Source organism: Gekko japonicus, unplaced genomic scaffold, assembly GCF_001447785.1.
Source record: "Gekko japonicus isolate JY-2015 unplaced genomic scaffold, Gekko_japonicus_V1.1 scaffold1305, whole genome shotgun sequence".
Taxonomy (NCBI): Eukaryota; Metazoa; Chordata; class Lepidosauria; order Squamata; family Gekkonidae; genus Gekko; species Gekko japonicus.
This window is the reverse complement of record NW_015170318.1, coordinates 120311-143947: the sequence shown is the minus strand read 5'-3', so window position 1 is coordinate 143947 and position 23637 is coordinate 120311. Positions and strand designations below refer to the sequence as shown.

Sequence of the window (23637 nt, the reverse complement as noted above, 5' to 3'; positions counted from 1 at the left end):
GGGAAAGAGAGGCGCGTGTGTGCGTCTTAAGTCCCGTCTCACGCTTTGTAGACAGTCGAAGCCGCTGCTCACTTGAGAAAACACCGTGATCATTATTTCATAACTGTGTGGACTGTAAAGTACCACAAGTCACAGCCACCGCTGAGGCTCTAGGAGGTGATAATTAACCTTTGATTAACCAACCAGCCCCAAGAGAAGGCAATGGATTAAGTTGAAATCAAAGAAGCAAAAGGAAAATTGCAGAGCGAACTGGGACCTTCTGCTATATAGTAGGATCTTGTTTGTGGGGAATGCATTTCTAGGGGGAATATGGTGCTATATTAAAGGCAGCAGAATGGGAAGACGGTTTTCCAGCAGCTCCAAAATGTTCCTGCCTTGGAAAAGATGCTGTTTCTCCTACTAGTCTGGGAGGTATACAGGTTTGCAGTAATAATGGTAGTGGATGCAGATTTAGGCAGCTGTCCTATGCACACTAACATTGGGGAAGTCATATTGAACAGATTGGGACTTACTTGAGAATATTATGTGTAAGATTTACCTCCATGCTTGAGAGGAGAGGAATGGGGCGTAACAACAGGATCTCAGTTAATTACTCTTAGCACTCCACAAATAAGGATACATTTACATATTAGTCTCCTATTTTAATATGTTTATTTACTTCACTGTGTTTCCCCACCCCTAATTAAATCCAAAGAAATGGTGACAATATAAATGTAGCCTGTTATTCCTGTTTGGTCTTTGCATCTGTTAAAACGTCTTCAATATGTTGTATGCTAATTTGCTATTCGATCTCTGCCTATATATATGGACTCTTGACTTCCATTTCAGTGTATCTGAGGAAGTGTGCGTGCGCAGAAAAGCTCATACCTTGCCCCTGAACTCAAACTTTGTTAGAAGCAAACACGTAGCGACGTTTTGCTGTTCAGGGGGAAAACATTATCAAAATCCTTTCCCTGTAACTTAACAGCCTGCGAGCCGTACATCAAAGTATTTTATAAGTAATCTATAACTGCATAAATATGACTAAATCACATGTGCGATTTTTTAAAATCTTGCCTGACAATAAAATCTTTAGTTTCTGTTCTGAAATGTTCTGTAGATGGTTAGTCCAGGGAGGAATATATTGGTTATGAAATGAATTATAACAGGGGCAATTAAAACGGATATGGATAACTGAGTCAACTTGATCTTTACAATAAATACAAAAATATTTCTCAGGGAGGGGGGGGTTCCTACTAAAGCTCAAAAAAGCTTTTTGAGCCGTGAGTTTTAACCTTGATTATTTTACTGAGTTTTATTGTTTTCAGGCAAGAAGCGGCCAAAGGGCCTTAGACGGCTAGCATCGGAAGCTTAGCAAGACAGGCGGGAAACTAATGGCCACCGGGCGTTCTATTGGTTACCCCAGTTAATAAGCGCATTGTTAATGTTGATCAGACATGGACGTGTATTTTAAATGAGCTTTTCCAGTTTTGTAGCCCTAGAACTTCCTGAGTGTCATCAGGACTTAGACGGAAACTATGAATAATCATGTTTTGAACACACTGCTTATCCAAAGCCAGAGTAAATGCAGCCTATCACTGGTGGAGCGCATGTAAGAGACAGAAGGTCACTGAGAAGAGGCTGCAGACTTGTTGTGCAAGGGCATTGCTGTCCCCCCCAAAAAAAAATCTTGGAGGAGACCCCTTCAGTTAAAACGGGTCTTGAAGTCAGAGCTGCCATGCCCTCCCGGGGGAGGAGTGGTGGATCCCTCACTCCCAGGTCCCGTTGCCCCCACCACCACTGGGAGTGGCGGCAGAAGAACAATTAAAAAGAAGAACGAGGCCTTGTCTGCATACAGGAAGTTCTTACCATAGAGTTCCTGGCGAGTCCTAGAGCTACCCTGAAATGACAAAGGGTAACTTTAGGAATTGTTGGAAAGACTATGGTAAGAACACTTCAGAGTTTCTGGTAATTCCTAGAGCACCTTTTGTCACTTCCAGGTAGCTCTCTAGGGTTCCCAAGTTATTTTTTCGCCACAGTGGGGGACTCCTGTCTTGTGGCTGGAGCGTGCGCATGCCGCATCCACGTCACCCAAAAGTGACGTGGGCACACTGGGGGCGGGGCCACGACCATCTGAGGGAAAACCATAGAGTTTTCCCTTGAATGACCGTGGTCCCGCCCCCAGTGTGCCCGGCGTGGTCGCATCACTTCCGGGTAACGTGTACGTCGAGGTGGAGTTCCCTCCGGGGCCCAATCCGCCGGCGGCGGGGAACGGGCCTCTGGGGTGGGGGTTTCCATGCCCCCCGGGGGACTTGGCAAGCCTATAGCTCTCAGAATTGCTAGGAACTCTATGGTAGGAACTTCCTGTAAGTAGATGAAGCCTTATTTTTCCTTTAAATGTTTCTCCTGGGATTCTGCCACCCCAGAATCTTTCCGCTGCCTGGCAACCCAACTTTAAATGGAGAAGTCATCTGCAGGTCTAACACGGGTTGGACATCTCATAGGGTTACCAGTCCCAAGGTCCGGGCAGGGGGTTCCTCTGGTTTTTGTGACTTCTGCCCATTGCCAGGTAGCTGGCCAGTGGGGTAAACCCCACCCCCAGACAGGGATGCCGCTGTGCAACATCCCCAACACAATAATGTTGCCTGGAAGTGATGTCATCATGTTGGGAATGTTGCACAGCGACGCTCTGGTTTGAGGGCAAAACTCTCTGGTTTGAAGCCAGTTTTACCATAGAGTTTTGCCCAAAAACCAGAGCATGGCCCCCGATATCACCGACATGATGACATCATTGATGCGGCTGCGATTAGGCGGCTCGGCAGTGCTCTTGCTGGTAGATCCGGGGGTTCCCCTGGTTTTTGTGACTTCTGCCCATTGCCAGGTAGCTGGCCAGTGGGGTAAACCCCACCCCCAGACAGGGATGTCGCTGTACAACATCCCCAACATAATGGTGTTGCCTGGAAGTGAAGAGGGTGGTGGTGATACAGCTACAGGGCTTTCTGGATGACGCTTCCGTCTTAGACCCTTTCCAGTCTGGCTTTCACCCGGAATATGGGACGGAGACTGCACTGGTCGCCTTGACTGACGACCTCCGGAGACATCTGGATCAAGGCGCTGCAGCACTGTTGTTGTTAGTTCTGTCGGACACGTTTGACATGGTTGACCACCAGTTGCTGACCCGCCGCCTTGCCAACGTGGGGATACAGGGGCTTGCCTTGCAATGGCTTGCTTCCTTTCTCCGAGGTCGGGGACAAAGGGTGGTGCTAGGGGAACAGCAGTCCCGGAGGCACTCGCTTGAGTGCGGAGTGCCTCAGGGGGCGGTGCTGTCCCCGATGCTCTTTAACATCTATATGCGCCCCCTTACCCAGATAGCCTGGAGGTATGGGTTGGGGTGTCATCAATACGCTGATGACACTCAGCTCTCTCTGATGTTGGGCGGCCAGTCGGGCTCCAGACCGGAAGATCTGGACTGGGCATTGCACGTCATGGCTGGTTGGCTCAGGCTGAGTTGGCTGAAGCTTAAATCCGGCAAAGACGGAGGTCCTGTGCCTGAGTCGGGGCGGCTCGGGGCTTGGGCTCCCATTCCCGGCCTTCGATGGGGCACCATTGGTGCCTGCGTCAGAGGTTAGGAGCTTGGGAGTGCTCCTGGATCCCTCATTGACGATGGAGGCCCAGGTTGCAGCCACTGCTAAGTCGGCCTTTTACCATCTTCGGCTGGTTCGGCAGTTGCCCCCGTACCTCGTTCGCGACGACCTGGCCGACGACCTGGCTACAGTGATCCATGCGATGGTCACCTCAAGATTAGACTACTGCAACACTCTCTACATGGGGCTGCCCCTGTCCCAAATCCGGAGGCTGCAGCTAGTGCAGAATGCTGCGGCCAGGCTGCTGATGTGTATCCCTAGACGGGAGCATATTCGGCCTGTGCTGAAGGCACTGCACTGACTGCCAATAGCATACCGGATTCGCTTCAAGGTGCTGGTACATACCTTTAAAGCCCTATATGGCCAGGGTCCGACATACCCGAGGGACCGTCTTTCCCCATATATACCCCAGAGAGCACTACGGTTGGGGTCGCAACATCGACTAGTCATCCCAGGCCCCAAGGAGGCTGGGCTCGCTGCCACCAGGGCCAGGGCCTTTTCTGTGGCGGCTCCTTACTGGTGGAATGAGCTCCCGGAGGAGATCAGCGCCCTGGGGGATCTTCTGCAATTCCACAGGGCCTGCAAGACGGAGCTCTTCCACCAGGTCTTCAATTAGGAGCCACCCACCACTACCATTAACGTCCACTATTAACATCGGTGGCGTTGGGCTGGCCGTCGTTGAAAGTGAGCCATATTAGCTTGATATGCTGGGAGACCACAGAGCTGGGTGCTTGGATGCCACACCGTATGGTACGCCATCTTGATTTAATAACACGGTGAGCACTTTAATTGTAAATCGGTTTGTTTGTTTTCAATGGTTTTCGCTGTTTTCTATGCACTCGGTACACTGTGCCAAGTACTGTATTTTCCGGTGTATAAGACTACTTTTTAACCCAGGGAAATCTTCTCAGAAATGGGGGGTCGTCTTATACCCCGGTAAATACGGTACTCTGGTCTTTCTATCGCTTTCAGTAGTACATGCTGCGCTTTGAGCGTAGCAAACAACCGAAAAACAAAACAAGTATATCCCAAACTCTATATTTTAACTGGAAAAGTTGGGGGTCGTCTTATACGCCCAGTCGTCTTATACGCTGGAAAATACGGTAATTTAAGCTGCCCCGAGCCTGCTTGTGGGGAGGGCGGGATAAAAATACCACAAATAAATAATCAATAAACAAATTTATGGGTGATGTCATCACGTCGGGGATGTCCCGGAACGTCCCCGGATTCCCCGCCAGTGCAACGAAGGGTCCTGACGGCCCCAACGTCTCAGGGCCAGGTAGTGAGGATTTTTATGATGCCCACAGGGACCCTTCTGGAGCAGGTCACCCGAATCCTCCGGCGCTCGCCTTGGCCTCTGTATTTGCAGTCGTCTGGGGGGGAGCCCCCACTGGAATGGCAGGTCGTGATTATGTAGCTGGCCAGGCTGTCCGAAGAGGTGTTGCTGGAATGCATTCCTCCGACACCACAGATAGTTTTGACTTGGATGTTGCTGGCGTGGATGAAGGTGTTCTTTTCCGTACAGGTGGGACTCGTCAGGCCCTGGGCTTTCATCTTCTCCTGACAGTAGAAATGGGGGTTGATTATAATCCGCATGGGGTCGACGTGTTCCCTCAGGAAAGTCTGGTAAGTAGCTTGGCTCTTGTCCACCAAGGAAACCAGGAAGAGGACGGAGAACGGGAGCGGTAAGGAGAGAAAGACCATGGCTGAGTCCTTCGCTGGAGAAGAAAGGGAGAGGAAGTGTTGGAGTAAAGGCGACTCACAATTCCTGGACACTGGAGAGCCCTGTATTTCCCTTGGCGCTATGTGTGAAGCCTTCCTCTGTCTATGCTAGAAGCTTCTCTCTGACTCCTCTTTCTCTGCCTTTGGTCTCCTGATCTTGCGGGAGGTGGCTACTGTGGATGTCTCCTGTGCAAACCAGGGGCACACCCAGGATTTTGCCACACACATGCAGGCCACTTGTAATAGGGAAAATAGTATTATTTGGATTAGGCCTCTGTTTCTTCTTCTGCTACAAAATGCACGTGAAGGTTGCATAGATGTGGCTTCTCCTATGGCAGTGGTGGCGAACCTATGGCACGGGTGCCAGAGGCGGCACTCAGAGCCCTCTCTGCGGGCACGCGTGCCATCGCCCCAGCCAGGCCCAGACTATCGTTAAAGCGTCGAATTCTCTGCCAAATAATTTTAAGTAAATGAAAGCATTTGGAATTGCTTTCCTTACTTTGTTTGGGTCATCTTAAGTTAATGTATGAGTTGTTTTTTTCTAAAGTAAAACCTCAGTATTCAGATTAAATCGCCGTGTTGGCACTTTGCAACAAATAAGTGGGTTTTGGGTCACAGTTTGGGCACTCGGTCTCTAAAAGATTCGCCATCACTGTCCTATTGCCTCCTGGAAACGGCTGTTCGGAGACTCAATTGTGGGGGAAAGTGGCTGGACCTTTCAGTCCCCTCCCCCAACTTGTGTGGAAGCAAGGCAGAACTCTGCAGAGGGAACAAGTGCTGGCTAAGAGGTTTGCAGCAATCTAGAAAAATGACCCAGACAGACAAAAGAAGATACTCATCAAACAAAAACTCGTCTAACGACATAGTCCAAAGCAATCAAAGGGCAGTATCTTCAAAAGCAAAGGGCTTAACGTTAAGGAACTTTTTGTGTGTGCCCCAACAAAGTGGGTGATTTTCTACTTCATACGTTTGCTAGCCATTAACATGAGTTGAAGTTGGAGTAAGAGAGATGTTAAAGGACTTTTTGTGTGTATGTCCATAAACCAGCAGGCTTTGGATGCCTGGCCCACTGAATGAGAACGGTCCATGTGGGCAGAATCTCACAGACTCTTAATTTACATTCTGAGACAGAAGAGCTTTTTTTGGAGGGGCGGGGAGCTAATGCCATTCAGTTCATAATATGCCTGAACGTTTTGCACTGGGGACAAATTCATACACTGATCCAGGTAATGACGCATTTTGACAACATCCCTCAACCATTCGTCAGACTTTTAAGAAACGGGTGCTGTGTGCCAAGATGAAGGCCAGGGTTACCTACTAGAGCCAGTTTGGTGTAGTGGTTAAGTGCGCGGACTCTAATCTGGGAGAACCAGGTTTGATTCCCCACTCCTCCACTCACAGCCGCTGGATGACCTTGGGCAAGCCATAGTTCTGTCAGAGCTGTTCTTGAAAAAGAGCAGTTTCTGTCAGAGTTCTCTCAGCCCCACCCACCTCACAGGGGAGGGGAAGGGAAAGGAGTTTGTAAGCCGCTCTGAGACACCTTTGGGTAGTGAAGGGCGGGGTATAAATCCAATCTCCTCCTCCATTTATGTTCAGTTGGGCAGCTACTGTGGGAGTCAGAAACAGCAGTGAACTCTCTACCCTGCCAATCTCAGGGATGGGCAGGAATCGGCCAGGGATGGGCAGAGGATCGGGAATAGCATAGGGATGGCAATGGCAACCTCCAGGTGGGGCCTGGAGATCTGGAGTTACCACTGAGCTCCAGACAACCACAAACAGTTCCCCTGGAGAAAATGGCTGCTTTGGAGGGCGGAGTCTATGACATTATGCCTCACCGTGTTCCTTCTCCTACCCAAAACTCTACCCTTCCCAGGTTCCACCTCAAATCTCCTGGAATCTCCCAACTCAGAGTTAGCAACCCATAGCACATGGGGTAAAGTGTGTGTATGTGGGGGGGGGCAGCAGAAGTCACTGTTCTGCACACGGAAATGCCATTCTGTCGGAAGAACTGCATGATTCATGCTGCTACCGGGAGGGGGGAAAAACCCCCGTAGAAATCCTCACATCCTATAACCCATCAATCCTATGGCTGTATGCAGTGATTTGCAGAAAGAAAATGAACGTGGGTTTCATGACGTCTCTGTAATTCCCTGTCAAAGAAGGTAACACCAACAGTGTTATGTTTTATGCTTTAGATCATCAGTTTACAGTAATCCCCAATGAGATTTCCGGTAGAGAAAGTGACAATGCTATCCCTGTAAAGACAACTTTGGTAACACTTCAAGGAAATCCTCTTTTCTCTTCAGCTAACTGCCTTCTTCCCCCTTTCTCTTCCATTTTAGGGAAGGATCCCCCCCACAACCACCACCCCTCTCCCCCACAGAAGCAGTTTATCCACATGGTTTTTGCAACTGACCTGCACCCAAATGCTTTCGAGTTCTCCACTGCTTGCAGTCTTCACCTTAGATGGTTCTTGGCAGCACAAAATGGAGGAAGGGCTGTGGAGGAAACAAGTGATTGATTTTATAAAGATATATTCCAGATAGATATAAAGATATATTCCACAAGATGTTCTCAACAGGTCAAAAGCTAGCCTCAGCAAATGCAGCTTGTGGAATTGTCTGTCCGGTAGTGGTCACGTGTTCCCAGGTCCCCAGAAGAGAGAGCGGTCATTAGAGACCTTGAAGAGAGGGAGGAAACCTGAAGAATGCTCCAGCTGGCGACTTACACTCATGGCGTTCCCAATAGAAACAAATAGGCATTCGCATTAGGAATTTTTAAAAAGTAAACGGCAAAATTTACTGTAGGTTGTGGAGGAAACTTAACAATAATAAAAATAAACATGTTTATTAATTGATGGCCATAAATAAGATAGAGGAGGGCTCCCCAAACCAGGTCATGAAGCCTCTGAAAAGAAGAAGAAGAAGAAGAAGAAGAAGAAGAAGAAGAAGAAGAAGAAGAAGCCGGCATGACTAAACACCAAGGCTGCACAGAACGCTGTTCCCTTCCTTCCACTGAAGTGGTACCTATTTATCTCCTTGCAATTTCTTGCTTTCGAACTGATAGGTTGGCAGGAGCTGGAACTAGAGTTTCTCAGCCTGTGGGCTGGGACCGAAAAGTGGGTCATGAAGCCTCTGAAGAAGAAGAAGAGATTGGATTTATACCCCGCCCTTCACTACCCAAAGGAGTCTCAGGGCGGCTTACACACTCCTTTCCCTCCCCCTCCCCACAACAGACACCCTGTGAGGTAGGTGGGGCTGAGAGAGCTCTTGACAGAAACTGCTCTTTTTCAAGGACAGCTCTTATCAAAACTTCGGCTTGCCCAGGGTCATCCAGCAGATGCAAGTGGAGGAGCGGGGAATCAGACATGGCTCTCCCAGATTAGAGTCCGCACACTCAACCATGACACCAAACTGGCTCTCTCCTTGTCATTTCCCTGCTTTTACAACCTGGCACATGTAGTAAACACATGACCCACTAGTAGAGGGCAGCAGTTCTGCACAATCAAAATGTGCAGGAGGATCAAAGCGTAGCTGTTCACTCCCCTCTGTCTGTCTCTGCTAAAATGCAATCTTCTGCACAGCAGTTACTGTGCCCTGGTATAAATCCTGTACGCTCATCCTTGGTCGTGCTGGGGCATACGTCTGCAAGAAGGCCACGCCCGTAGCTAACGCGGGGCCCACGGGGCCTGGCCCCCTAGCAGTTTTTATGGGCCCCCTTCCTGAGCCTCGGCTCCCCTACCCCAACTCCCCCTGATTGCCTGTCAACCTGTTGGCAGGGCGGACAAGGGCAGTGATTTCAGAGGCTATCCCTGGTGCTGTGCTGCGGAAAGAGGCACTGGGGCTCCTGGGGGGGGGGAGATGGACCCATAGGCTGTGGCTGCTGCAGCCCTCGCCCTGGAACCTTTGATTGGATTAGCAGGCGGGGGTCCCCCCAGGCCCCCTCCCTAAAAAGTCCTTAGCTACGGGACTGAAGAAGGTCAGTGTTAGATTATCCTGATACTGATTTTTTTTTTTTAACCACTGTTAAAGGAGACCCAAAGGAGCTGTGGTAACAGCCATTGTCGCTGTATCCTTAGAAGAGGTTCAAAAACCTGCTTCCCCCCCCCCCCTTAAAAAAAAAAAAAGTTCTGCTTCTGTGGGCATGCCATTAATAGACCCCGTTTTGGGTTGGTGCTGTGCTGCGGAAAGAGGCACTGGGGCTCCTGGGGGGGGGGAGATGGACCCATAGGCTGGGGCTGCTGCAGCCCTCGCCCCGGAACCTTTGATTGGATTAGCAGGCGGGGGTCCCCCCAGGCCCCCTCCCTAAAAAGTCCTTAGCTACGGGACTGAAGAAGGTCAGTGTTAGATTATCCTGATACTGATTTTTTTTTTTTAACCACTGTTAAAGGAGACCCAAAGGAGCTGTGGTAACAGCCATTGCCGCTGTATCCTTAAAAGAGGTTCAAAAACCTGCTTCCCCCTTAAAAAAAAGTTCTGCCTCTGTGGGCATGCCATTAATAGATCCTGTTTTGGGTTGGTGTTTTTTTTGAAAAAGAGGTTCCAGAACTCTCAAGAGGGAAATGAAGTTTTCAATCTGTTTACTGAAAACTCAAGAACTTTTAAACATTTTAAAAAGAATTTTGTCAAAGAGGTTCCAGAACTCTGTTCCAGCGTTTTCCCCCAGAAAAAAAAAGCCCTGAATAGACTCAACTCTGCAGGTGCCCTTTTGCTCAATCCTACTGGAAAACAAGGAGCTGCGGTGGCTCAAGTGGTTAAGACGCTGAACTGCAGGCTGTGGAAGGTCGGTAGTTCAGTAGTTCGAGACCCGAGTGTGCTGCATGACGGAGTGAGCTCCCGTCTCTAGTTTCAGCTCCTGCCAACCTAGCAGTTCGAAAGCAAGAAATGGCAAGTAGATAAATTGTAGGTAAAAGGTAAAGGTTCCCTTGCTCGAAAGCCAGTCATCTTTGGACAGCGCTGGCTCTCCGGCTTTGAAATGGAGATGAGCACTGCAACCCTAGAGTCGGATTCGACTGGCTTTTGAGCAAGGGAACCTTTACCTTTTTACTGGAAAACAAGCTGCCTTTTATGCTGTGGACCACTTACTTGTCTCCGTCTGCAAATCTTACCCTGGTCTCTGCTCCGTTTCCAGTCTCACTTTTCTTCTGGTGCTCTGGGTGAAGGCCATGAACAGCCTGGCTTCTGACACTCTGTATCGTCCTTGGGGGACTGGCAAGAGGGTAAAATCAACAGCTCACTGACTTTATTTCGAGACCAGTCTTGAGAGTCACACACTTCCAGTCTTCCAGCTTGCTCTGGCTGGACCACGCTGGGCAGAATCAGCTCTCCAAAAACCAGACTTCTGGGTCGCAGCTGTTTCTCTTAAAGGGGCCAAACAGGGATTTGTTACAGCTATAATGAGAGGAAGGATTCTCATGTGGTGAATCCCCCCCCATCCCTGTGTTTTGATATCACTTGGGGAGATCGTCCCTGCAATATGTAAGGTGAAATCTGACAGATAAGATGACAGGGCTTCTCAGTGTTGGCCCCAGTAGTGTAGAGCACACTTGCTGAAATAGCCAATTCTACAGACTTATGGGAAACAAAACAAAGTCAGCCTGGTTAAGAAGGCTTTAGAGGGGCTGTGGAAGGTCAGTAGTTCAGCAGTTCGAGACCCGGGTGCCGCATGATGGAGTGAGCTCCCATCTCTAGTTCCGGCTCCTGCCAACCTAGCAGTTCAAAAGCAAGAAATTGCAAGTAGATAAATAGGTACCACTTCGGTGGGAAGGTAACAGCGTTCTGTGCGCCTTGTTGTTTAGTCATGCCGGCCACATGACCACGGAAATGTCTTCGGACAGCGCTGGCTCTTTGGCTTTGAAATGGGGATGAGCACCGCAACCCTAGAGTCGGATTCGACTGGCTTTCGAGCAAGGGAACCTATACCTTTTTACCTACAATTTAACAAGAGAGCTTTTAAAAAAATATTCTGGTTTGAGAGATCAGTGTCCCCATCCTTTTTGAGCCTGCAGGTACCTTTGGAATTACGACGCAGGGTGGTGGGTGCAGCCACAAAATGGCCACCACTTGAGGTTGGCTGCTGCAGCTTAGCTCCAGACGCACAGTGAAGATCCGTGGGCAGTGGTGGCAGTTGCTGCCAAAGCAATGCTTTGAAAAAAATCTGCAGAGCCAGTCACATCTCCAATGGCCAATCAGAAGCCTTGCTGGGCAGAAGCTCCCCCTAGCCCCACCCACTTTCTAAAGCCAGTTCTAGTCTGTGAACTGAGGCAGATCATGAGAGGGAGGGCGGGAAGGGTTGCAGCTTTGCTTAGTTCTCCTGGCCCTTTCGTGCACGCCCAGGGAAATGCTTGACCACCAGGTGGGCAGCTGCTATGGAACTTTTATAAACAGGGCTATTTTGGGGCAGGAACGCACAGGAACGGAGTTGCGGCTGGCTTCTGAGTTGGCCACGCCTACAGCCTCTCCCCCTCGGGTTCCTCAGGTGCCTCACAAGCCGCAGAGCGCCTGGGGAAGCCAAGCCAATCCAGGGAGGGAAGGCAGTTTAAACTGCCTTTCTTCCCTCAGGTTCCCCAGCCGTCCCGTAAGCCGTGGGGCACCTAGGGAAGCCGATCCTGGGAGAGAGCTGTGCTGTCAGGGGTATGGCCTAATATGCTAATGAGTTCCTGCTGGGCTTTTTCTACAAAAAAAGCCCTGTTTATGAAGATTCCAGCTGCTCATAAATTTGATAAGAGCAAAAACCCAATTCCAAACCAAACCTCGTCAGCAGCCCAGGCCTTCAGAATCTAGGGCTTTTGCACATGACATTGCGGTGCACATATGAAAGAGGTGAGAAAATTAAGAAATGTGTGAGACTGACTGTTGAATGGGAATGATTAGGTAATTCAAATGTAAGCATCTGTGCATCTCACAGGTATACGCACGTAATCCATAATACCAGGTATAAGCAGCAACAAGTGGCCACCGGCATCAAGGGTCCCTCTAGGCTGTGGGGTCTTGTGAGCAAAAATTTACTTTGTGAGCTCCTGGCATTAAAGTTCTGAGCGAGCGATTTGGCTGCTGCAGAAATTAGTTTACCTGACTACTGAGGTTGTAGTTTAGAAAAAACAACTCATACATTAACTTAAGATGATCCAAACAAAGTAAGGAAAGCAATCCCAAATGCTTTCATTTACTTAAAATTATTTGGCAGATAATTCAACACTTTAATGATGGTCTGGGCCTGGCTGGGGCGATGGCACGCGTGCCCACAGAGAGGGCTCTGAGTGCCGCCTCTGGCACCCGTGCCATAGGTTCACCACCACTGCTCTAAGCTGTGGAGTCTTGTGAGCAAAAATTCTACTTTGTGAGCTCCTGACATTAAAGTTCTGAGTGAGCGATTTGGCTGCTGCATAAATCAGTTTGCTCTGGAGCCATCCCTTCCTGAGCAAAGAAAAGAAATCTGTGAGCTGGAGGCTAAAGAACTGTGAGCTAGCTCACACTCACTCAGCTTAGAGCAGAGGTTCCCAGACTTATTTGGCCCACTGCCCACTTTTCAGGATTTTTTTTTTTACTCAGGGCCCCCCTGGAAATCTATCTTGAAAAAGTGGATTAAAAAAAGATGCAGTGACCAATTTGCACCCAAGACTCCTACCGCCCACCTGGACCGTTCCAGCAGTGTTGCCCATTTCGGCAACCGGTGGCTTGGAGGGAACAGTGACTGGCATGTGTGAATCCACAGATCAGACCGCACCGACAGAACTCTGCTATCACTTCAAGCTTTAGGGCTCCCTGATAGGGGGAACCTGGCTCTGTCTTTGGATGTCACGTCCCAGCCAACCTGTGGCGACCCCGTAGGGTTTTCAAGGCAAGAGACGTTCACAGATGGTTTGCCATTGCCTTGTTGAGAGGTATAAAGCTTCAGCACGTGTGATCATGCCAATCTATTTGACAGGTGTCTGACAGTCTGAAGAACCAGAGCAAACCATTCTGACTGGAGCTAAGCTGAGCTACCTCACTGTGACTCTGCAGTAAGCTGGTTGGCTGGTCAAGTGTATATAAGTGTGTGTAGTCTGTACATTGTATTCCCTTCTATTTGTATGAGCGTATGGCGGAGCACTTTGACGGAGAGAGCTGTATATATTGGAAATAAATCGCTGTATACAGTCAACCGCAAGAACTGTGTGAGCGTGGTTTACTGCAGTGGGATCTTAGCAGGGTGCAATTTGGATCTTTGGCTGAAAGCTGACCCGGTGACGCATACTGCGCGAGACTGCGCGACATGCCTACCTCCCTCCTACCGCCCACCTGGATCGTTCCAGCAGTGTTGCCCATTTCGGGAACCGGTGGCTTGGAGGGAACACTGACTGGCATGTGTGAATTCACAGATCAGACGGCACCGACAGAACTCTGCTATCACTTCAAGCTTTAGGGCTCCCTGATAGGGGGAACCTGGCTCTGTCTTTGGATGTCACGTCCCAGCCAACCTGTGGCGACCCCGTAGGGTTTTCAAGGCAAGAGACGTTCACAGATGGTTTGCCATTGCCTTGTTGAGAGGTATAAAGCTTCAGCACGTGTGATCATGCCAATCTATTTGACAGGTGTCTGACAGTCTGAAGAACCAGAGCAAACCATTCTGACTGGAGCTAAGCTGAGCTACCTCACTGTGACTCTGCAGTAAGCTGGTTGGCTGGTCAAGTGTATATAAGTGTGTGTAGTCTGTACATTGTATTCCCTTCTATTTGTATGAGCGTATGGCGGAGCACTTTGACGGAGAGAGCTGTATATATTGGAAATAAATCGCTGTATACAGTCAACCGCAAGAACTGTGTGAGCGTGGTTTACTGCAGTGGGATCTTAGCAGGGTGCAATTTGGATCTTTGGCTGAAAGCTGACCCGGTGACGCATACTGCGCGAGACTGCGCGACATGCCTACCTCCGTGTAGTGACCCTGGTATTCCTTGATGGTCTCCCATCCAAATGCTGACCAGGGCTGACCCTGCGTAGCTTCCGAGATCTGGCAAGACTAGGGTAGCCTGGGCCAGCCGGGTCAGATGGCATGCAGGGTCTCACAAGGTCAAACGCTGGCCTATAGAAGACTGCAGAAGAAGGAGAAGGCGTCTAGCTTAGCCTTCTTCCAAACACATCCTTTTCTCTGAGTGGAAGGATGCTCATGTGCACTACCTGTCGGTAGGGTTGCGAGCTCCAGGTTGGGAAATACCTGGGGATTTTGTGGGTGGAGCCGGAGGAGGGTGGAGTTTGGGGAGAGAGGGAAGGGACTACAGTGGGGTATAATGTCATTGAGTCTCCTTTACAAAGGGGCCATTTTCTCCAGCTGTTGTCTGGGCATCCGTTATAATCCCCAGGAGATCTCCAGCCAGCGCCTGGAGGTTGGCAACCCTACGCTGCGGGAATCCCCTCCCGTGCTTATGACAGGTTTGCACGTGAAGAAAAAGAGAATGTGAAAATGGAAAAAACAACAACACCCTGTTCTCAATCATATGATTCCTTCCCCTGGAGATACAGCAGCTCCGGCAAGCAAGGGAAGCTGGCCAGTGATGGGAGACACAAGCCCAGACATTCTCAGTTTAGAAACTGGATACCACACTTATACAAACAAACATTATTTTTTGCATTTGCAAGAATTTATTTGATAGAGGGGCAAAAGCAAGCCACCAGCATATGCTTGTCGTCATCCTGATACAGTGGTTCCTCCGTGGGGAAGTAGAGAGGATTAGTTTGACTGTAGAGACGGTGGACGGGAAGGGCTGTAATACTGTCCAACGAACACCAGAGGGCAGGAGAAAACAATATCAGGAGGGTTGCAGCTACTTATATCATTTCAGTCAAAGCCTCAGTTGGATCAATGGTTACTTGTAGAGTGGCCAACTCCAGGCTGGGAAATTACCAAGAGGAGCCTTAGGACAACCCAGTCAACCTGTATAGGGTTTGGGGGGAGCAGAGGGGTCTCAGCAGAGTATAATGCCATAAACTCCCCACTGCCAAGGAGCCGTTTTCTCCAGGGAACTGATCTCTGTTGTCTGGAGAGCAATTGTAATTCTGGGCAATCTCCAGGTCCCAGCTGGAGGTTGGCAACCATAACGGGTCACAGTAATGACGGCAGGGAGGCAAATAGTGCTTGGAAAGTAATGAAGAGCATGTCACTGTGATGAAACCCCCCCACACACACCCTAAGACATCTGACCCCTCCGTTGTTAGATAAACTCAATGTAAAATAAAACTTGAGGTAGGTTTAAACGCCTGCAGCGTTTAAAACCTCCTTTGCTCTTGGCTGTGAGGATTCTAGCTTCAGTTGACTGAAACAGGCCTCATGGCTTAACTGAGGAGGTGTTAATGGAATGTTCATGAAGATTCCAGCTGCTCAGAAGTTTAGGGAAAAGATAAACCCAACTCCAAACCAAACCCAGTCAGCACGCAAAGGCTTCAAACATCTCGGGTTGGGAGCAGAAGAGAGAAGGAGGGGAGGTGCTATTGGTAGCCAACAGACGGCCAAGTGGATGGCTGTATGGTACATCAGTGGGGCGTATGAACTGCATGGCTGGTTGCGTATGACAGAGAATAGTGTGTGAGAACTGAGGAGCAGCATGAATGTGATTATATATGTGTCTGTGTATTTTGCGTGTGTCTGTGTAAAGGAGAATATGAAAGCGATGTGTGAGAAGCATTGATGTGTGTATGCACAAGACTGAGTGCTGAACGGTAAACTGGTAAGAATGAGATAGTTCAAAAGTAAAAACCTGTGAACCCAACCATTCTCCACATTTCAGGGTAGGAGGGTTAGTCTTATGATGGTAGGCCACAATTCAAGTCCAGTAGCACCTTAAAAACCAACAAGACTTTCCAGATATCTGACAAGGGGAACCTCACTCACAAAAACTTGTCCCCTGGAAGATCTTGCTGGTTTTTAAGTTGCTACTGGATTTGGGATTTCAGCCTTCACACATAATCTATGACATTAAATAGAAACAGCGTCAAGTGATCACTGGCAGACAGTATCACGTCAGGCGCAATTTTTTTCAGGGGAGATGAGATAGTTCACACATTCTCCTCCCTGTCACAAGGGTAGAGATGGTAACAAAGGGTAGAGAACCCAAGAGATGCCTGTACATGTGTGAGCCAGGCCTTTAATGACTGACACCCTGTGGTTTTGTTTTCATCAAGGGCTGAAGGGGCTGGCCGGAGCCAGGTTTTTCAGCCTCTGTCAGCACGGATGGCTTTATACCACTGCTTCAACTATTGTATTTCCCCCCAAAGAACCCTGGGATTTCTAGTCTGATGACAACACTGAGGAGGGTTGCCAAGTCGTTTTCAAGCCTCAGCGGGGGACTCCCGTCTGGCATCTGGAGCACGCGCCGCACGCACGTCACCTGGAAGTGACGTGACGACGCTGGGCACGCTGGGGGCAGGGCCACGCCATAGTTTTCCCTCGGATGACTGTGGCTCCGCCCACAGCGTGCCCGGCGGCGTCGCGTCACTTCCGGGTGATGTGCACGTCGGGGTGGGGTTCCCCCTGGGCCCGATCCGCTGGCAGCGGGGAACGGGCCTCTGGGGCGGGGGTTTCCCCGCCCCCCGGGGGGACTTGGCAAGCCTAACACCGAACATCCTGCATTAGTGATCTTTGAGCTCTCTTGTGCAGAACGACGATTCCCGGGATTCCCTGGGGAGAAGGAACACCTGCTAACTGAGTTTGAGTATGAACAGTGACGATGGCCCAGAGATCCATTGCTGAGAACGCATCAAGCAAAGCAGAACAAGATGGCCGCCGTTTCAAGATTCCATTCCACTTCTGGCTTCCTGCGGGTGGGTTGCGGGCTGCTTCGCCCTAGACGAGCCTGTCAAAGTGGACGGGCAGGCTGCGGACGCAGCCCACACGGATTCTCTTGCTCTGTCTTCTGCCGACATATTGGCAGTTAGGGAAACGGCCTCTACTGCGGCAGGTGATGACACTGAAACGCCTTCTGCTTTCGAAAATATTCCTATTCACCCGGCGCCCTCCCCCGCGGCAGACATGCTGGATGTGGTTGGGGCTGTTGTTGATGAACGTGTTGGTGGGCTTGCAAGTGCGATTCATCATGCCTCTCCGCCTCATCATGAGGTTGCAGTAGGCGTTGTTGTTGGCGGCTCTGGTTTTCGGATGATCTATGTGCCTGTTTCTGAAATCCTGGTAGGTGGCCCCTTCGCTGGACTGTACCAGAAGAGCTGCCAGAAGGACGGCCAAACGCAGCAGCAGCCAGAAGGAGATCTTGGGGGACATCCTGGTGGGGGGTGTTGGAGACTACGGAAAATTAAAAGAAATTTGAAATCTATATCTCAGCCTCAAGGGAGACCAGGGGTCATTTCCTGCAGGAGCGCACAGGAGCGGAGCTCCGGCAGTAAAGAGCCCAGGGGGCGGGCACATGCAACAAGCCCCACCCCCTTCTCCCAGCAGCCCTCAGTCAGAGCAAGAAGGAGCCAGGTAAGCTGCAGAGCTCCCCCCGGCCCCCCTGGTCCAAATCAGTCCAGTGGCACCTTTAAGACCAAGTTTTGTTCAGGTACAAGCTCTCCCTCCTCTGTGAGGACAGATCTGCACGTTCCCCCCCCTCCAATAGCTAGCAATCCAAAACAGTCCAGTGGAGCCTGAGCGTTGCCTTCTGACACACTTCAGGTGATGTCAGGGGGGGTGGCATATGCTAATGAGTTATGCTAATGAGCTCCTGCTCCTCTTTTTCTACGAAATGACCCCTGAGGGAGACAGTTATTTAGTCCTCTATTTTATTTATTTCATTCATTTATATCTCGCCTTTCCCCCCCAATGGGGACCCAAATTGGCTTACAGAATTCTCCTCCACTCCATTTTGTCCTTGTGAGGAAGGTCAGGCTGTGAGGGCGTGACTCGCCCAAGGTCACCCAGTGAGTTTCCATGGCATGAGGGGGGAATCGAACCTGCATCTTCCAGATACTAGTCTGGTGCTCTTGAACACGGCACCACACGGCTGTTTATTGATTATTTGGATTTATTGTTTAAACATGAGAGGCTTTCAGCTCCTGACGGGGGTGACGGGGTGGGGGGGGGGAGCTGTATTGTACCATGTCAGACTGCAGGTGGGGGGTGAACGCTTGCTTGTCTCATTTCTTGAGTGTTTCCTCACATGAAAAAGTTCCTTGCACAGGACTATGCATGGCTAGGCTACATCTTTCCCTCAGAGGTGCTGCTTCACTACATGCACTGGGGTTTCCATTATAAGAGTGGCCACCTCCATTGCAGCGTAAAGTGGTATCACCCAGGAAACAGGGTTGCCAGCCTCCAGGGGGGGTCTGGAGATCTCCCGGAACGACAACTGATCTCCATAGTCTGGAGGAAAATGACTGCTCTGGAGGATGGGCTCTGCGGTGGCATTTGCACCCTGCTGCAATGTTCCCTCTAAGCTACGGAGTCCTGTGAGCAAAAATTCTACTTTGTGAGCGACTGGCCTTAAAGTTGTGAGCCAGCGATTTGGCCACTGCATAAATTAGTTTGCTCGGGAGCTGTCCTTCCTGAGCGAAAACAAAAACGTGTGAGCCAGAAGCTAAAAAACTGTGAGCCGGCTCACACTAACTCAGCTGAGAGGGAACACTGCCCTGCTGAGGTCTCCCCCTTCCCGACCTGGAGCTGGCAACCCAGCATCCCACCAACCTCCTTTTGCATGATTTTCAGATTAGCTCTGAAACAAAACATGTGGTGATTTGAATTTTCAGGACCCTCTTCACCAGAGGTCATTACGGGGGGATTGCGGGGGATCGCAGTCCCCCCCGGGTGAGGTGTGGGGGGCGGGGCACATGACAAAGCCCCGCCCCCTGCTTCCGGCCGCCCCGCTTCCGGCCCTCATTCAGCCAGGAGGAGGCAGGAGAAGAGGGAGGGTAAGTTGCTTCCTCCCTGCCTCTCCCCACCCCTGCCTGCCTGGGGCCAGGGAGGGCCTTCGCGGGGCTTCCTTGCACTCCCGCCGGCCTTGCAGGTCCATTGTCAGGGTGTGTGGCATATGCTAATGAGTTATGCTAATGAGTTCCCCGAGCTCTTTTTCTATGAAACGACCCCTGGTCTTCACTTCAAAATGTCTCTGGGTTCTAGTTAATGAGTAATTCTGTTCTGTTCTCTCTGGGTTTTCTGGGGCTCTTCCCCCCCTCCCCTAATAACTGTGGGGAGAGCCCATCCCTTCCTGCGCATGTCTGTTGTGTGCCTGGGAGTGAATCCCCACAGGAAGGCTTTTGAACTCGCCCACCCTTGATTGGTCCACAGGTGAGCATGGTTTCTAGTGGGCACCCGGAAAGCAGCCAGCCATTGCTTTGAACATCATAACGTGAGAGTTGTCTGCACCTTCTGAAGCGCTGTCCAGCCCTTTTGACTTCTTTTGGCCCTCACAGGTCTGCTGCACTTTGTCAGAGGCCCAGCTATGACGTTAGTCACAACCAATGTTCCCTCTAAGCTGAGTTAGTGTGAGCTAGCTCACGGTTTTTGAGCCTCTGGCTCACACATTTTTGTCTTAGCTCAGGAAGGATGGGCTCCAGAGCAAACCAATTTATGCAGTAGCCAAATCACCTGCTCACAACTTTAATGCTAGTTGCTCACAAAGTAGAATTTTTGCTCACAGGACTATAGCTGAGAGGGAACATCGCTCTGTTGGGACCAGTGGAAGGACTGGGGAGAGACTGACCCAGGTCTCCTGGCTCCAATGAGTTTTTATGGTCGGATTCTGTACCTTTTCCTCAGAACTATGCTCCACTGAATGGACTTATCCTGAGGTAAAGCTGACATCCTTATGAGGTGTGATAGCTCTGTACGTTTACCCAGGAAATAAATCCTGTTACGTTTAATGAGGTTAAATTCCAAAACAGTGGGCAAAATATTGTAAGTGTGCAGTGGACTGCAGCTATTGTCAAGGTCTAGATCTCATGGAGGCAGTAAACCTGTACATGGACTGTACCACTTCAGAGTGCAGGAAGAGTCAATGGCTCCTTCACACATACAGAAGCCTTCCACACTGAAAACTAACTGCCAGGGAGAAGGCTGGGCTAGAAGCTTTCTCCTTCATATCCAGTTTTCTGTGTGCCAACATTTGAACATGTGAGCCTTCACCTGCCGCCTAAAAAGAGAGACAGTTTGGTGTCGTGGTTAAGTGCGCGGACTCTAATCTGAGAGAACCGGGTTTGATTCCCCACTCCTCCACTTGCACCTGCTGATGTGACCTTGGGTCAGTCACAAGCTCTGGCACAGCTGTTCCTGAAAAAGAGCAGTTTGTGTCAGAGCTCTCTCAGCCCCCCCCACCTCACAGGGTGTCTGTTGTGGGGAGGGGAAGGGAAAGGAGTTTGTAAGCCGCTCTGAGACGCCAAGTGAAGGGCGGGGTATAAATCCAATCTCTTCTTCTTCTTCTAAAATGGTATGGTCCGGACCTAGGCTTTCTAACTCAGGGGATACTAAACCTAACTTTCGCTGGGTCAAGATCTCCGTAATCAAATACTGAAGATCAAATTCAGTACAAGTCAAATATGAAATGTTATTGCTAATGGAGCATTTGATGCTGGGTATTACAGGACACAGACGTATCAACGTTCAGATTAACTCAAGATTCTGTCAGGGCCTGTTGAACTCTAAATATTATCGGAACAAAGTTTGAGTCCAGCGGCACCAACAAAGACCAACCAAGTTTTATTCGTGGTATTAGGTTTCATGTGCAAACACACTTCCTCAGATAAAGTGGAAAAGAGAAAGATACAGGTTCTTTCCACTGTATATCTGACAAAGTGTGCTTGCACACGAAAGCTTATGCCATGAATAAAACTTGGTTGGTCTTCAAGGTGCCCACTGGACTCAAACGTTGGCCTGCTGCTTCAGACCAACACGGCTACTCCACCTGAAACTAAATATGATTGTTTGCCTATTGGCTGTTAAATACTGCCAAATGGTTTAAGCATCAAAAACTTTTAAAATGACCCCATTAGATGGCCTCAGTATGGTCCCAATGTTCTGCACTGGTTTGCTTAATTTATTATAGTGATTGGTAACCCTTCATATATATTGGAGAGAGTTAAGGGTAAATGCAGGGGCATTTGGGGTGTGGAACGGTGGCTCAGTGGTAGAGCATCTTCCTGGAATGAAGAAAGTCCCAGGTTCAATCCCCAGCATCTCCAGTTAAAAATTCTGGCAGTAGGTGATGCGAAAGACTACCTGTCTGAGACCCTGGAGAGCCACTGTCATACTGACTTTGATAGACCTACAGTCTGGTTCTGTATACGGCTGTTTCATGTTTCACCACTATGGTCATGGCCACAGAGATCCCTGAAGAGTAAGACCATCAATAGCGATTAGCCGTGATGGCAAATTCCTCACAGGCCCTCTGAAGAAAAGGGATATGCTCCATGTTCCTTTAAGGTGCTTAGATAAGAATCTAAGTATACAGATTATATCTAGGAAGCTATGGAGACGTTAGTCTTTACAGGTTGTCTGGATTAAGCTGCTTATATCCTGTCTGTCCACAGTATACCTCACAAGGTGGCTGAGGTAAATATATTTGGAAAAGCAGATTAAAATACATTAGCAACACATTAAAACAGCTAAAGTAAAATAAGCACTAGCAAGAGCGAGAACGGAACGAAGGGGCCCTCAGGCCAACTGCTGTTACTAGCCCTTTCAAAAAGATTGGACCAGGGCTTTTATGAGCTCCCAAAGAAGGTGCCCATATCTCCATTATTTCCGGTGGAGGGAAGAAGAAGAAGAGATTGGATTTATACCCTGTCCTTCACTACCCAAAGGTGTCTCAGAGCGGCTCACAAACTCCTTTCCCTTCCCCTCCCCACAACAGACACCCTGTGAGGGAGGTGGGGCTGAGAGCAATGTTCCCTCTAAGCTGTAGAATCTTGTGAGCAAAAATTCTACTTTGTGAGCTACTGGCATTAAAGTTGTGAGCAACTGACCTGGCTGCTGCATAAATTAGTTTGCTCTGGAGCCCTCCTTCCTGAGCTAAGACAAAAATGTGTGAGCCAGAGGCTAAGAAATTGTGAGCTAGCTCACACTAACTCAGCTTAGAGGGAACAGTGGCTGAGAGAGCTCTTGACAGAAACTGCTCTTTTTCAAGAACAGCTCTTATCAGAACTACGGCTTGCCCATGGTCATCCAGCCAGGTGCAAGTGGAGGAGTGGGGAATCAAACCCGGTTCTCCCAGGTTAGAGTCCGCACACTTAACCACTGCACCAAACTGGCATAACGCGGTCCCTTTAAATGTGACGGCCGCACTTCTTCCCTCCCCTCTCCTGGAGCCTCCTGCTAAGTCCCCTGCTGGCTTGTCGGCCTCACTTGGCAACCCTGGTTTTAACCTTGTCTTAATAGGAACCAAGCGTCCTTCTCCAAGAAGGACTTGTGCCACCACTGAGAAGGCCCTGTCCCCTGATACCCACTCCGCCCAATCTCTCAGAGTAAGGACACTTGAAGCAGGTTCACACAGGAGAAGTCAAACCCAGACCACGGGCTCCTCTGACTTACCCAAGTTTGGTCTCGCCTGAGTGCTGGATACTCGCAGAGGCCAAGGGATGGATTTCGCAGAGCCAAGTCTCTCTCCCCCAACTTGTTCTCTGAATTATTATATAGATCCAAAAAGAAGGAACATCCAGCCAGTTGCCACATATGGAATGCAAAAGAGTGGTGCAAGGGGTGTGGGGGAGTTTCTACAGAGGATTGCACAATTGGCTCCTTGAGCCCCAGATGGCTGCTGAATACATCCCTGTGCTTAGAGAAAGCACCACAAGGGCAGAGGAAGGGAAGGAGGAAGCCAAGATTTGTGGACGCCTGTTCTTGCTGCTCTCTGTTACCAGATATATTGCTTAAAACGTTTCGAGGGACGTGTGAAAGTACCTGTGTAGTAACTGTTGAGATCAATGTAGAGATGGAACGGGGGGCTCTAGGAGCAAGGTCTCTTGGGGGGCTTATTCTCAGGGTGTCAGGTGGAAGCCTCAGGGCCTGGCAGCTAGCCCACACAGCCGATGGCTTCTCTCCATGCATATCTGTTGCTTCTGCTGACATGGGCGTTGGAGGCAGGAAGCAATGATCGGGCAACAGCAACTCAGCTATGTTTTACGTTTGGTTTGGCACACAGTTTATTTCCATGTTGTTGTAAACATTAGATTCCATGTCAAAAATGAAGTCAAATGAGGAGGAAGTTCTTGTATTTTATTGTAATGAAATATGGAAAACAGTTGGGCCAAAGGACCCATCAAAACTGATTGCTTTCTTCTCAGCATAATCAGGAAACAGGCCTCAATTAATAGGAAAACAATTAGACCAAATAGTTAACCTG

General features: G+C 49.6%; 2 protein-coding genes across 2 annotated transcripts; both read right to left on the bottom strand.

Moving 5' to 3' along the window:
• Positions 1-4892: 4892 nt before the first annotated feature.
• Positions 4893-5327, bottom strand: LOC107116163 (ribonuclease-like). The gene has a single exon (XM_015418036.1). It carries the CDS (start codon positions 5325-5327, stop codon positions 4893-4895), a length of 435 nt encoding a protein of 144 aa, XP_015273522.1.
• An 11546-nt stretch (positions 5328-16873) lies between these two features.
• On the bottom strand, positions 16874-22893 carry LOC107116176 (ribonuclease-like). The gene is made up of 2 exons (XM_015418051.1): positions 22827-22893; positions 16874-17612 (listed from the first exon to the last, which is right to left on the bottom strand). The coding sequence occupies exon 2, from the start codon at positions 17589-17591 to the stop codon at positions 17160-17162; it is 432 nt and encodes a 143-aa protein (XP_015273537.1). The 5' UTR covers positions 17592-17612; positions 22827-22893; the 3' UTR covers positions 16874-17159.
• Between the last annotated feature and the right edge of the window lie 744 nt (positions 22894-23637).

Coding starts and splice junctions, on each gene's coding strand:
- LOC107116163 (XM_015418036.1), bottom strand. CDS start 5,327: ATGGTCTTTCTCTCCTTACCGCTCCCGTTCTCCGTCCTCTTCCTGGTT.
- LOC107116176 (XM_015418051.1), bottom strand. CDS start 17,591: ATGTCCCCCAAGATCTCCTTCTGGCTGCTGCTGCGTTTGGCCGTCCTT.